This window comes from Thermobia domestica, chromosome 1 (assembly GCF_964235325.1).
Source record: "Thermobia domestica chromosome 1, izTheDome1.hap1.1, whole genome shotgun sequence".
NCBI lineage: Eukaryota > Metazoa > Arthropoda > Insecta > Zygentoma > Lepismatidae > Thermobia > Thermobia domestica.
In genome coordinates this window covers 44,431,626-44,445,658 of record NC_137454.1, presented here as the reverse complement: position 1 = coordinate 44,445,658, position 14,033 = coordinate 44,431,626, and the positions used below count along the sequence as shown (strand labels likewise).

General features: G+C 37.2%; 1 protein-coding gene across 1 annotated transcript in view; it reads left to right on the top strand.

Moving 5' to 3' along the window:
- The window catches only part of LOC145681232 (transmembrane protease serine 9-like), a 140,975-nt gene extending 130,173 nt beyond the window's left edge, over positions 1-10,802 (top strand). Inside the window, exon 14 of the mRNA XM_081752818.1 lies at positions 8,681-10,802. Coding sequence (XP_081608944.1) covers positions 8,681-8,902 — 222 coding nt within the window. The 3' untranslated portion in view covers positions 8,903-10,802. The remainder of the gene's footprint in view (positions 1-8,680) is intronic.
- The last annotated feature ends 3,231 nt before the right edge of the window (positions 10,803-14,033 follow it).

Below are 14,033 nucleotides of genomic sequence, written 5' to 3'. Positions count from 1 at the left end.
TTACTGTTCCTGGGTATGACTGGGTATAATTTACTGTTATGTCTGGCTATAACAAACGGAACTCGAAATATTTTAACAACCGGTTCTAGCGAACCGGTTGAATAGCACCACTTCATGTCTGTCACAAAGGAAAATGCATATTTATCGCGGGATAGTATCCTTTGCCTCTTGAAACAATGGAAGATATGAAAAAAATCAGTTCGTTTAATAATGTAATTGACCTCATTAAAACTCTTAGAGCTATGGATTCTGGTACAACAATAAAATATATTACGTTTACAAAGGCAGTTTACACAATACATAGCACAAATTGTGTAACAAGTAAGAAAAATAGAAACACTGATATATAGTAAGTTCCACACAGCAGAAACAAAAACCACTTGCATGTTTATAGCAGAAATACAGTATGCGATTTTACTGAAATGTAAATGATGAGAGCAATTCTACACTCTGTCGTTAAAATGACTGTGTATACAGCGATTTTTCGTACTTCGTTGTAATACTTATTGAGAAAGTTAGGTCATACAGCCTTCCCCGCTAGTCTAGTGACTAGTACATGTGGATATGGAGCACGTGGTCTCAGGTTCGATTCCCGGGTACAACAAAAAGGTCAACTTTACAGACATTCACTTTCATTAACCATCCCTCTCAACAGTGGCGTAGCAACTGCCCCCGCAACCCCCGCAGTGCGGGGGGCCCCGAGGTATAGGGAGCCGCGAAGTCTTGCTATGAATAAAGATTTAAAGAAGTAGAACTTCAATCTTACTTATATCGGCTTTACAACTAGGGCCCCTTCTCTATACTTTGCTGGGGGGCCCGCAAAAGTGTGCTACGCCACTGCCTCTCAACTAGCCTAAAGGTCATAATCATGGGACATTACCTAGGTAAATTTAAAAGTTCTGTATTTTATTTTGGGGCATGCCTGGAACTTTTAAATGCTCTTGAGTGCTTAGGCTGCCTTCACACTAGGATCTTGTGAGCCGCTCGCGTGATCCGCTTATATGGACATTTAGTGTGAAGGCATTGAATACTTCTGAGACGCTCAAAAGATCGTGATACCAAAATGGCACCTATACTAGAGCAGTGGCGAAGCGTACTATGAGGCTGTGAGGCCGGGCCTACCCTGTCTTCTAGCATATATTTTCTTTATCTTTGGTTTCTTATAAAATAAAGTAAATATTTCAAAATTTCGATTTTTTCGGTAACAAAATTGTAGGCTGGAAACACTTGGAGTCCCTTCCGTCTGAGCCTCACCAGTTCGCTGGACTGGTTTACGGGCTGTGGGGTGCGAAGCTATTATCGCTGGGGATTGCACGCATTGTTGGGAAGGCTCACCTCTGGGAGTTTAGTTTTAGCGTTGAAGGCGTCTTTCAATGCTTATATGTTATAGAATTATTTCTTTAACACAGAGTAAGAAGTTTCTGTGTAGAATTGTGTATTTTTATTAGTGATAACTTGTTTAATTTTGGCATATACTCTCAGAAGTTATTCCGAATAGTTTTTTTTTTTCCACTACATGGAGCCTGGTCCATAATAGCTTGTAAAATATAAGTTTGATACATTAAACATACGTATAAATTTACCAAACGCTACCGTACAGGATAAAATAATTATATTTGTGTGTAATTTTAGTTGGCTTTTCTATTTCGTAGAATCAGTGAAGTATTTACGATCTTATTTCGGGATGGGCTTAGCTAACTTTATTCCTGGAAATGTGAAAATTCTGTTATATATATATATAAAACAACAAAAAAGTGCCGATAAAATTTCAGTGAGTACTTAAGCCGGGAAGCCACCCCCCTTAAATATACCACTCCATAAAATACAATATTAAATATCTTGCGTTGATTCAAATAAAGTTCCTTCTGAGCATTAACATTTCTAGTGAAGTTATTATCATGTGATGCATTAATTAAATGCAGTATTGTACTTACTTAAAATGAGAGATGCAAGTAACAAACGCTTAACCAAGAATTTTGACAGCTAACTATAAGTATGTACTTTCTTTTTCTCTCCTTCCACTTTCAAATATGCAGTTAATGAAAACAGCAACTGGGAAGGAAATTCCCCTTATCCCCCGTGTAAATCCCAGACAGAAGAAAGTATGAACTACAGTTCAAAATATTTATAGTGGAGCTAAATGGGAATATTCCATTAGTACTTGTGTTTTTTCCTCATGTAAATATTTGTTCAATAATACGAATCAGTATAGTCCGGAGGCTTAAGGCAACTTTTTATGAGAATTGTGCATTTTATATGTAAAAGCATGAAACTTGCTGTACGTGTTATTTATATAGAATTAATAATTTTGAGCGTTGTAGGCATCGGCGGATTGCCCTTTGAGCCGCCATATTGGAAAATGGCGGCCAAAATTGGTTTTTAGCTTATAACTTTTGAATGGATAGTCCGATTTTCATTTTTCTTTTTTTATTTTAAAGCTCTTTTTAAGGCAAAACTTTTTTATTATAACAAAGATTTCTCTAAACTTTAAGGTTTCAGCACAATTTTTAAAAATCTAAAGATTTTTCGATGAAAATTGGTTTCTTCATTCTATAACTTTTATATGGTTCACAAAATCACTTTTGATCTCTGAATACAAGAAGATGATAATTTCATGATCTTTCCATTGATATATGTTAAGCTATAACTTGAGCAACGGTTTCTATAGAAATCATTGATCAAAACTAACGTGTCATTAAGAAAATTTATTCTGTCTCTAAGTTTTAAATTTAATATATGGTTGTTTCTACCAGCACTTGTAATTTTTTTCTTTATTATAAGTTTACTTTTACAGAACGAAATAATAATAGAAGAATATTTAGATATTATACTCTATTATTACTCTATTACTCTATAATTACTCTATTATAATTACCCTATTATGAAAATGAACATAAAAAGAGATGTGCATTACTTTTCTTGAATGCAGAATAACACTTTCACATGTGAACATAAAAAGTATGAAAGTAATTGTAGAATTGCTTAATTTTCACAATCTTTAACGTGCATATTCAAGTATGTACCTAGACAGGGCGGGAAAAAAAAGTTAGTTGAAGTCTTGGTCATAACCACCACATGCACAAAGATGAGTGCAAGGTAAATCGGCTTTCACACATTTGCACAGCATCGAACACGAAATTTTACACTTGCACCTAATTAGCTCACGAGATTCTACAGCAGCAGGAGGTTGTGTGATCCATTTTGGTTGCCATGTTGAAGATTCCGAGTCTCGAGTCCAGCCAAACATATGCAAATCAGGAAGATGAGGAGCTGTTTGAAGTGCCTGTCCCCATACGTGACCAGCCTGGTATACTACTCTAAGGACATGCTGTTTAAGGGCGTCAAGCGTTGATGGAATATTGTCCAAATCCCTGTTTTTCCGTGCAAACAACACAAGTCTGGCTTTGTTTACATTACTTTCTTCGCTACAACGATCATATAGTAATATAACAAACCTTTCGATAAAAGGCATAACAGCATCAACTTCTTGTACCGAAGGTGTGCTAGCAAGAACACTGAGTGCATGAGTCACTTCTGGGTAGCTATTCCACGTTGCCCAGCAAGATACTTTACCCCTTCCTGAGAATTTCGAAGTAGTATCACAGCCCGTTAGGGCATGGAAAGCTGGTAGGGCTTTGCATTTTTCTCTTCCCAATGCTTCAGCAATTTCTTTTATGTTGAGAGTGCGAAAGGTTTTCGATGTGCCAAAAGCAACCCATAGATGACAATCCAGAACATTAGAATAATGTACTGCTAAAACCACCACATCTGTATCCACACTTCTAATGAGGATTCTTTTTCTTCCTTGTGCAACGCCATGAGCTGCATGCAGAAACATTCGGGTATCAGCTTCTTCATGTGTGCAGGGGTGTAACTCATCCAACGAATATCTTGAAGAATCTGAGTAGGAGCAAAGAACATCTTCCTCCAAAGTAACTACAACATCTCCTTCATATGATCCGGATGCTATTTGGGTAGCCAACAAGTGGAAAAACTCCCGCTTGTTTACATCTTCTTTTAGGAAATCAGACCAGTTAGTTGGTGTTCTCTTTAACAGTTCAACCCGACGACGAGTTCCTTTTCCTCTTTTAGCTCGAATGCAAAACTTCAGGCTGTCTGACTTGTAGACGTCAAATACGATGTCTATTCTGCTTAAACCAGGTTTCTGAAACTGTTTTGCAATGTACTTGATAATCTTTTGTGAATAATCATGGAAGGTATCAGTTTTCTCTGGCGTAATCATGTGCACAACAGCTGGACCATCAAGGATCATCATATCAACATCTGGACCATCAGGATCATCACACGCACTAACGACACTATCATCTTCTGTTGCAAGCAAGGTCTCTAAACATTTCATCAAGTCAGACTTCCCCTTACAGTTTAACGATCCATCATCTGAAAGCGACGGAGGATATACGTGGTTTTCATGGCAGAAAAAAATCATCAATATCGCCCTGCCGAATCTGACAAGCAATATACAATTTTAAGAATACACTTCGATCCCGTTTCAAAGTTTTCATTGTTGTGGATTTATTTGATTTCTTATCCTTGCAGTTGAAGAGTTGGAATTTGTTTCTTGTCATAGGGGCATCAACTGCCTTTTCACAGTCAATCAGTCTTTCCGTGAAAAACTTCTCAGTCAATTCTTTTCCATTCTTTTTTATTGACTTTAAGGAATTAACAACTTCCTTCTCCATAATCTCCCTTGTGTTGAGGATCAACAAATCGCCACTTTTATCTGTAAATGGGTTTCCCATTTCCTTGATTGCAATAATCAAGTTACAAACTCTATCTAAAAACTTGGTTTGTTTCCGTGGCCTGTTTTCATGATGAGACCATTCGTCACATTCAGGGTGTTTTATTTGGGTTTTGAATTCCTCAACAATGCGTGCGACTTCCGGCCCACAAACCATCCACCGAAGCAGAGCATCGGTATTTTCAGTCAGACCTATTGCTCCTCCAGTACCTTTGACTATCGCATTGTTCTGCTCGTGAGCTTCATCAAGAGGCATACTAGAAAACTGGCGACCAGTTTTATTGGCAGTAAATTTTCCTTTTTGAAATTCTTGATATACTTCAGGATGCTTTCTCTCCAATAGCATCATGTCTCGAAGATGAACAGCAACATATCTTGCGTAGTTGTGATGATCTAGAGCATGGAAAAGCCACTGGAGTTTAAATAATGTTCCGACATACTTTTCAAAATTTCCTTCGTATATTGCTTTATCCCATGCAAAAATTTCCAGTTCTGTTTGGAGAATGAGGTTCCAAAAATTGAACTGAGGGTGTCTTTCCTGCTGAGATAAACACCATTCTTCTTCAGAGATAATTGCAGTCTGATCTTTTCCTTCACAAAATTCCTTGTATGCTTCCCTCCGAAGCTTGTACAATGCGCATGCTGTTACATGATGTGCCTGCAAGGTCTTCTTTATGTGGACAACATTCAAAAATGAGTTCGCTGTTCCTGAGGATGCAATTTTGGCTTCCTCCAGGGCGGAAGTCCACCCACTGCCGTCTAACAAATTTCCTATGCACTTTAGTAGTGCTAACTTGATGTGCAATCCACCAAGAACAATAACAGAATGATCCTCTCCGTAACTATTAGGCCAAGTCCATTGTATTTCCTTCATAATCTTGAACAATGGTTGATCACACGTAATTACTTGCGTTTGTCCAGGATTAGTAATGTCAGTTGCTTTTCTAATTACATCCATGGAATGTCGTAACATAGCAACTGACTTAGAATCGTCTTGAAATAGCGGAAGAAGTGCAGTTCTAGTAGATGATATTGGATTTCCTGTTTCCTTCTGACTATGAAACGCAGACCAGCTTGCATTGGTGTTTGTTTCTTCATTTGTTCCCTTTTTGTCAACAAGCTCTGAAACCAGGAATATTCACTTTCAACATTTTCATCTGCTGGTTGTTTTGATGAACGATCAAAAGTTTTGATTTTCGGGGGAGAACTTATTAGTTTAGTGATTGAAATGGGAGGGACAGCTGAATAGCTTGTTGGCAGTTTCATGACTTTCTTGCTGGACTTGATCGTGAAGTTGATTGTTTGATTTAAACCAGTGTTAGTCTTTTCAGATTGCTGAAAAAGAGAAATTCCAGTACCATGAAATGAACCTTCTGAGCTTGTTGCACTGGGATTATGGTCTATATTGTCAACTGCTGAAGTTATAAAGATACCAATCTTCAAATTTGGAGGGACTACAGCTCCAATGTTGCAAAAATGGATAATGGCGGAGTTACTTAAATATGCTGATAAACTTAGCACTCGATCGTATGACACTGATATTCCCAAGTTAAACAAAACATCAATTAAATCCTTCGAACGCATTTTTGAGTGGATATAACTACCTAAAAATAATGGAACTGGTGTCTCTTGAGCTCGAGAATGTCTGCTTCCTATAGATGTACGACGCCGGTCTTTGCAAGTTTGGTAACTAATCAACTGTGCTAAAGTAAGACTTGACTGTGATGCGTTGGCTGCCTCTTCACTTTGAATTCTGGGTTCGTGCATGACCATGGACAGGAAACTCACCAAGGTAGGAGGAACTGACCTCTCTTGACATCCTTTTGAAAATGATCCATCAAATGGCGGCTGTTTATGATTGAGAATATCTCTGCGCAATATTCTCGCAGCACGAGCTAGGATAACCGCTTCTGTCTCATTGTCTAGAATACCTGTTTGCCTCAGAGAACGTCCCACTTCTCTGTTGATAACTATAAGAACATCTCTACCTTCTGGGTACGCCTCAAGTTCAGGAAAGTTAGCTAATATTTGTTCTTTTAGTCTAGTTGAATGCACATTAGATGCTTCTCCCCCAAGCTGCTTAATTCTTGTGCAATACATTCTCTTTAACTCGCTCAGTTTAAAAACTGGCGCCTCTTCTTCATTTTCAAGGCAGAATTCAATAAAAGACATAAGCTCCGCAAAAGAACTTTTGAGTATTAATTTCTGTGAATCGTTTTTCTGTGTCGGACCATGCAGCTTTGCATTCTTATTGTATAAGCTCGTGAGACACTTCGCGTGATACACATCATCTCTAGCGATCATGTCACCCTCACTCAATTTTGCTATGAGAGATTCATCTTGCAAATTCACAGCGCACTGCCGCACTCGGCTATTAACTTTAAAGGTCGTAACAAGTGACAGGGGTTTGTCTTGGAGCAGGGGATCTTTGTTATCACAGAAAAAACACGCCTTTTCAGATTTGTCCTGTGAGGTTGCACCTCTTCCTCGTGTATAACGACTTGTAGAAGGTTCGTTCTGTTCAATTTCTGGTTGTTCCGAACTATTGCTTTCTGAAGAACACACCACCTTCCTTTTCTTCGCCCAACGTTGAGTAGCTCGATCGACTTATTTTTTTATTGTAACGTAAGTTACACTTCCGGTGGAACTTTGCTTTGTTCTTTAAAAGAGTTGTTCTAATACCACTTCCGTCGTTCAGTCGTTCAAGTGAACCTATCTCCTCAGGAAGACCCTGAACCGCTTGTAACGACAAGAGATTCTTCTCAATTGTCCCATATCCAGAAGCTGCATTCCGGGATTCCCAGTCCGCTGGACTAGTGAGCTTGTCAACTTTGGTTTTTTGACAAAAAATACATTTTTCCCAATCTGTACTAGTAGTTTTGGGGGGTGGAGGGCTACCACTTTCAACTAACTTGAATGTTCTTTTCATTTTATGTTTCTTTTTTGGACTTTCGTTTGATCTACGAAATGTTTTGATCCTAGGCGAAGACCTTTAGAGTAGATTTCACCAGTTCAGAAGTGCATAATATTCGCTTCTGTTGCTAGTATCTCTACACCTGAAAGATATAAAAAGGAAAGAGAAAAGAGTTATGACCTGCAAGTTAAGTATTGTACAAATATAACAAAATTAAACAAACGAAAACTTGTTTACATGATTTCAAAAACAAAATGCTGTAGGATATATAGAAATTAACGCACTCAACAAAGAACTTGAGTGCTGATTCTAACTACAGTTTGGAGGATTAAACAAAATTGTTCATTTTATATCTAAAAGAATGAAACTGGATAGTGGTAACTTTGAAATTGTAAGAGTTCGTTATAACTGAGCACCTTATATTTCCTTAACATGCTTATTTTGAGTAACGATTTATGAGGAAACGGTAGTTCAAATTATAGCTTAACATATATCAAAGGAAAGATCATGAAATTATCATTTTCTTTTATTCAGAGATAAGAAGTGATTTTCTGCACCATATAAAAGTTATAGAATGAAGAAGTCAAATTTCATCGAAAAATCTATATATTTTTAAAAATTGTGCTGAAACCTTAAAGTTTACGGAACCCTTTGTTATAATAAAAAAGTTTTGCCTTAAAAAGAGCTTTAAAATAAAAAAAGGAAAATTAAAATCGGACTATTCGTTCAAAAGTTATAGGCTAAAAACCAATTTTGGCCGCCATTTTCCAATATGGCGGCTCAAAGGGTAATCCGACGATGCCTACAACGCTCAAAATTATTAATTCTATATAAATAACACGTACATCAAGTTTCATGCTTTTACATATAAAATGCACAATTTTGACTTAATCCTACGGACTAGTACGAAACTGCATACCTACTATTGAATTCTACATTTATTAAGCATCAGTGTCAAATATCTTGTTAATGTTTAAATTTAAATGTTTTTATTTTCTTTCTTCTAGTCTGAACGTGGTAGTCCACTAATATGCAATGGGATATTAACAGGAATATTAGCTTGGATAGCAGATGATACTTCTGAAGGAAAATATTTGGTATACACGAACATTGCACATCATTTGAACTGGATTAACTCTAAAATAAGTGAACCGGGAATTGGAAGTTTCTCCTACTTCTTTTCGTTGGGTTTTAAAAGGAACCAAACAGTAATAATGGAAGACTTTTAAAAATTGGCGATATATCTTACTTCTGTCCTCTTTAAAATTAAACTTTTATAGTGTTTTATAATGATGTATTTCCCAAACTTTGAATTGAAAGAAGGAGGTCTACGAAGTAAGCACTACGATTTCCTGATCTCAACCCATTGTATTCCATGTGGAGAGCTTTGAAAACTGAATGTATGTTGTAAAAATTAAGAATGTGGGTGAGACGTGAGAATACCACGGCTGTTATGGGACCTAATATGTTAAAAATAATTTTGTGAAATGTTTGAGAAAGTGTTTTAAGAATGTTGACGCATATGTGCAGCCTTTACGTTATGATAATGTGATTCGCCAGCTTCCAAGTTGATAATTTTATACACTGCAATATTTTGTTAAATTTACCAGAGGAGTGCCGTAGTCCTGTAATTTGGATGATGGTCTGTGCATCCGCTAACTGCACTGATTAAAGCTCTAGGTCTCATTCCGTATCGATTTACGCCAACGCAACACAAAATTTCCGCCTTACGATCAGGCCCGAAACCAGCTACAGAGGTTTGGAGAAGGAAGACAAGTCATTTGAAATTCTCTTACAAATATCTAAATTGTGTTTTTGTATCAACAATAGCATTTTGAGGGGGCCACGAAAAGTGGGGGCTGACCCCCCTCTGGTTGTGGGCCTGTTTACGATCCGTATACGATATTACATGCCGATTTCGCGATATAGCGTCAGGAATCATACGTGACGTGACGATATGACACAACACAAATTTTGTACTTTGGAACTGCGTATCCTCTTATTGTTCTATTCAGAGACTCACCATCATAAGTTCTTAACATACGACGCGTGCTTTTTAAGTGAGTACCGTTTCGAAATTCTGCCGCGGCAGCGCTGCGGTTGCCATCTCGCGCTGCATACTTACATATATTGGCAACCCACAGGCGAGACGCCATTACACAGACATTCGATCATATTTACGTTTGTTTGTGAATAGTTGAAATGCCTCCTCCCGATTGAGAATCCCAATGACAGTGAAATACACGCCATGATTCGTTTTCTTAGTGCTAAAGACATGAAAGCGGCTGAAACTCATCGCCAGACTAGTGAAGTGTGTGGAGAAAACATTATGGGCGATGGAATGGTACGGAAATGGGTTACAGCTTTTGAAGATGGCCACACGTGTTCATGATGAGGAACGAAGTTAGCAACCTTCTGTCATCACTGAAGACTTGATGATGCAGAAAGTTCACGAAAAAGTGAAAGAAAACAGACGCTTTACGTTTTAGCCGTTATTTGTTATCGCTCATAATATTTTCTACATATCCTTCACTAGTCTGACGATAAATTTCAACTGCTTTCACGCCTTTAGCACTATGAAAACGAATCACAGCGCGTATTTCACGGTCGGTGGAGGTATTTTAACTATTTACAAACAATCGTAAATACGGTAGTATGTTTCCGCAATAGCGTTTGTGGCTTGCCAACAGACATCGCTACACAGAATACCGACCGCAGCGCTGCAATGACCGAATTTCAAAAAGGCACTTACTTTAAAAAACATGAATTTTACATTTTGCGTTGCGGTCTACAGATCTTACGAAAACTGATACGGAATGAAGTCCCTAGTCATGGTTCGGAGTTCACGTTAATAGGTTCTATTGCATGAAATACGTATGAACAACAATGGATATTGCTTAATACTAAAAACTTTCTAAAGTCCTCATTGAACTAGTAATAGCTTGCGAAAGGAAATAAGCCGAGATAGCTAGAATAATAATTGGGAAAGATTGCAGTGTATAAAGAACTTATAACCTAAGGTCCTATATAAAGTAAGGTCCTTATAACCTATATATTGTCCACCAGGACAAGTTATACACAAAGACAGTAACTATAAACATCACAACCTATCATGTACAGTTTATCCATCCTCGAATAATAATAATAATAATAATAATAATAATAATAATAATAATAATAAAATATAAGAATAGAGATTTTTATTGTCAAACTCTAATCCTGTATTAATTACACAGGTCTGCAACCAAAAAGCTATTTGCATAAGTTTAGCTGATTTTTACGCTTCTGGGTGCACCGAAGTCGAAAATGATCCTAGTTTCTTCCTGGGACGTCAAGTTTTTGCACAATCGAAATGTAACGTCGTCAAACAGGTAGCTGGAAATCACTAAATTACAAATGCATCACACGAAAATAAAAATGAACATGGAATATTAAATGCATTTGTGCTCCCCGAAACATGAAAATACATGTATATTGGTCCGGATGGGGATCACTGACACATATTTTATGTGTCATGAATGAAAATACGAGATTACAAAGAAAAACAATAAATTAGTTCATAAAACGAATTTAGTAAGATTACATCTTAGATTTGTAAAACGTTGATAAGTAATTCTGCCTACACTGTTCGTTGCTCAAATACTACGAGTACGCAGGTTTTTGTTGGCCCTGATAGGAAACTCATATCCGGACAAAGACTTCATCAGTTCAATGACTCCAACTAAAAAAATAGGCTTGGGTTGCCTTTACTGTGGTCATCAAAAAATTTTTGGGAAACCGAAAGAACCCACAGTACAAGGAAATGGAGGAAAAAATGTTGCACGCGTTCCGAGTTTGGTTGCTCCATGAGCTTAAAAGTCCATTGTCTCAACTCGCACCTTGGCTACTTGCCTGACAATGTGGGAGCAGTGAGAGAAGAGCAGGGGGCGTTTCCATCAAGATATCAAAGAAATGGAACGAAGGTATCAGGGGAACTGGAGTGTTACGATGATGGCAGACTACTGCTGGATGTTATTTAGGGATCTTCCGGTAGCCACCTACAAAAGGACAAGCTCCAAACGAAGTTTGACCTTTTAAAAAAGACGATTTCACAAGCAATCTGATTGAGGGTGGTATTACTTTTTTTGTCTTCACGTGTGTGCGTGTTTCTGTACATTAATTTGTGTTACGCTGTTAATGGTGTTTCTGTAAATCGCATATCTGTGTTCAAATTTTTGTTCAACAATGACCACCGTTTGTTCGAAACCCAGACGTCCCAGGACAAAACACTTGTCATTCCTGGATTCAGCGCACTCCAACGCATACCAATCAATTAACTAAACCGAAACAGCTTAGCGTTGTTTTATTTTTGCACACCTGTGTTATTATAATGTTACAGAAGACCAGTGGGCACTATAGAATCAGTAATTTAATACTATGAAGAAAACCTTGCCTGGTACTCATTTGTGAAGACAGAATACCTTAGAAGCACACATAATAGGTCAAACAATGGAACAAAGTAGATTGGCCGACTGTCAACATTTATTTGGCCGTTTAGTCGATCATTTTCCAACTCAATTACCACTGTAATGGAGCGTAATAATGTCCTTTACCTCCATTGGCTGCGAGCGATTTTGCTAAGTAGGCACTGACATTGTGGATCGCAGATAGCACGCCACACTCGTGTCAGAGTAGAAAAATGTTAAACTCAGGCGCATCTCGCGCTTTTGTCTTATTCGTTTTGATCCTTCATAAAATAACCCAATTTAAGAAGTACAAGCAGTTTAATGCCATGTTTCTTGGTATCAATAGTTTTCTAATGTATTCTAATCTTCATTTTCTTGCCGCCTGACCATCAACAGCATACTTATTTACAATGTAGATACAAACTAATATGCTGCGCATTTGGAACACAATAAAATACGCGCCAACAGTAATTTTAATGAATAACCGACTAAGTCGGGGAAAAGTAAATTTTACAGAAGAACGGTTTCAAAGTTCTGATGGTTCCCGTAATACAGAATACAGTTAAATCAACACAATTTTTTGATAATATATTGAACTGTATTCCGTATTACAGGAACAAACAGAATCTTCAAACTGCTCTCCTGTAGAAATTTACTTTTCCGACTTAGCCTGTTATTCATTGGAACCAGCCGATTATACACCAATGATATTTCCAATATCTCAGCATTCTCAATTCACACATAAACAAGCGAATATATATATATTGAATATGCGAATATGTATATATATATATATATACATACACAATCAAGGAACTTTTTAAAGTCTATTCTGTAGCATTTGAATTTTGATGTTCTGCTTTCAAAGCCTGATTTTTTCACATCTTTCAGCGCTCCTCAAATTCACAATATTCTAAGCTTTTTCTTATCGTCTTTTTATTTGCTGTGAGCAGATGACTAAAAAATAAATAAATAAAGCCTGACTTCTGTGAAATATGTCAGATTTCCCTAACTTACAAGGTCAATGTGAACCTTGTTACTGTAACTTCCACGCTTTCAATATATATCCTCTGACATACCCTCCTTATATCCAAACCTCTTCTTGATTTTGGTACCAACTGCAGAATGACAGCTTGCGGCACCCATGAGTCCACATGTTTGCTAAACTTAAACTATGTGAGAAGTGGTCTTACTGACTTGAAGATCAGTGCAGCAGTCGTCAGCACAAACATAGATGACCTACTTGACGAACAGAACTCTCTTTCACTTCACACTTGTTGGTAGATAATGTTATTGTGCCCAGATTGTGTTTTAGAGAAGCACTGTGTTCGCAACTTTATTTTCTTGAAGATAGTCACGAAACCACGAACTGCTTCTCTTTCCTTTAAGCGGAATTTGCATCTTTTTATTAGGCTTCACGAAATGTTAGCACAGGATACCTAGCCACCACTTGGAATCTAAAATCTTGGCAAACTGAGGCAAAATTTTTTCCAGTCCTCAGAACAGCTTAAATTGGAAAATTAATTCCATAATAGAAAAAAAAAAAGAGTATATTTAGAAGAAATGCCAAAGAAACTGCAACTTTTTTTTTTTTTTTTGGAAACTTGGTTAAAAAAGGAGTCAGTACTCCATTCTATCTGATATTTAAAAAAAGTCTTAACCATGGATAAATGTAAACTCTTTTCTTTCTTCTTTTCAAATCTTTTATTTCAAGCCAAAATATGAAAATTTCTCATCTATGATTGCCAGAATACGACCTGTAAAACAAAGTAGGTGAATGTATTTCATCTTTGTTTTGAACATTAGGACACCTCACAGAATAGAATGCTATGGAACCTTGAAACGCTATGATCTAAAAACTCTCACTGAACAATTAGCGAGATTTTGTTTGGTTTGGTTTGAGTAAGTACAGAAA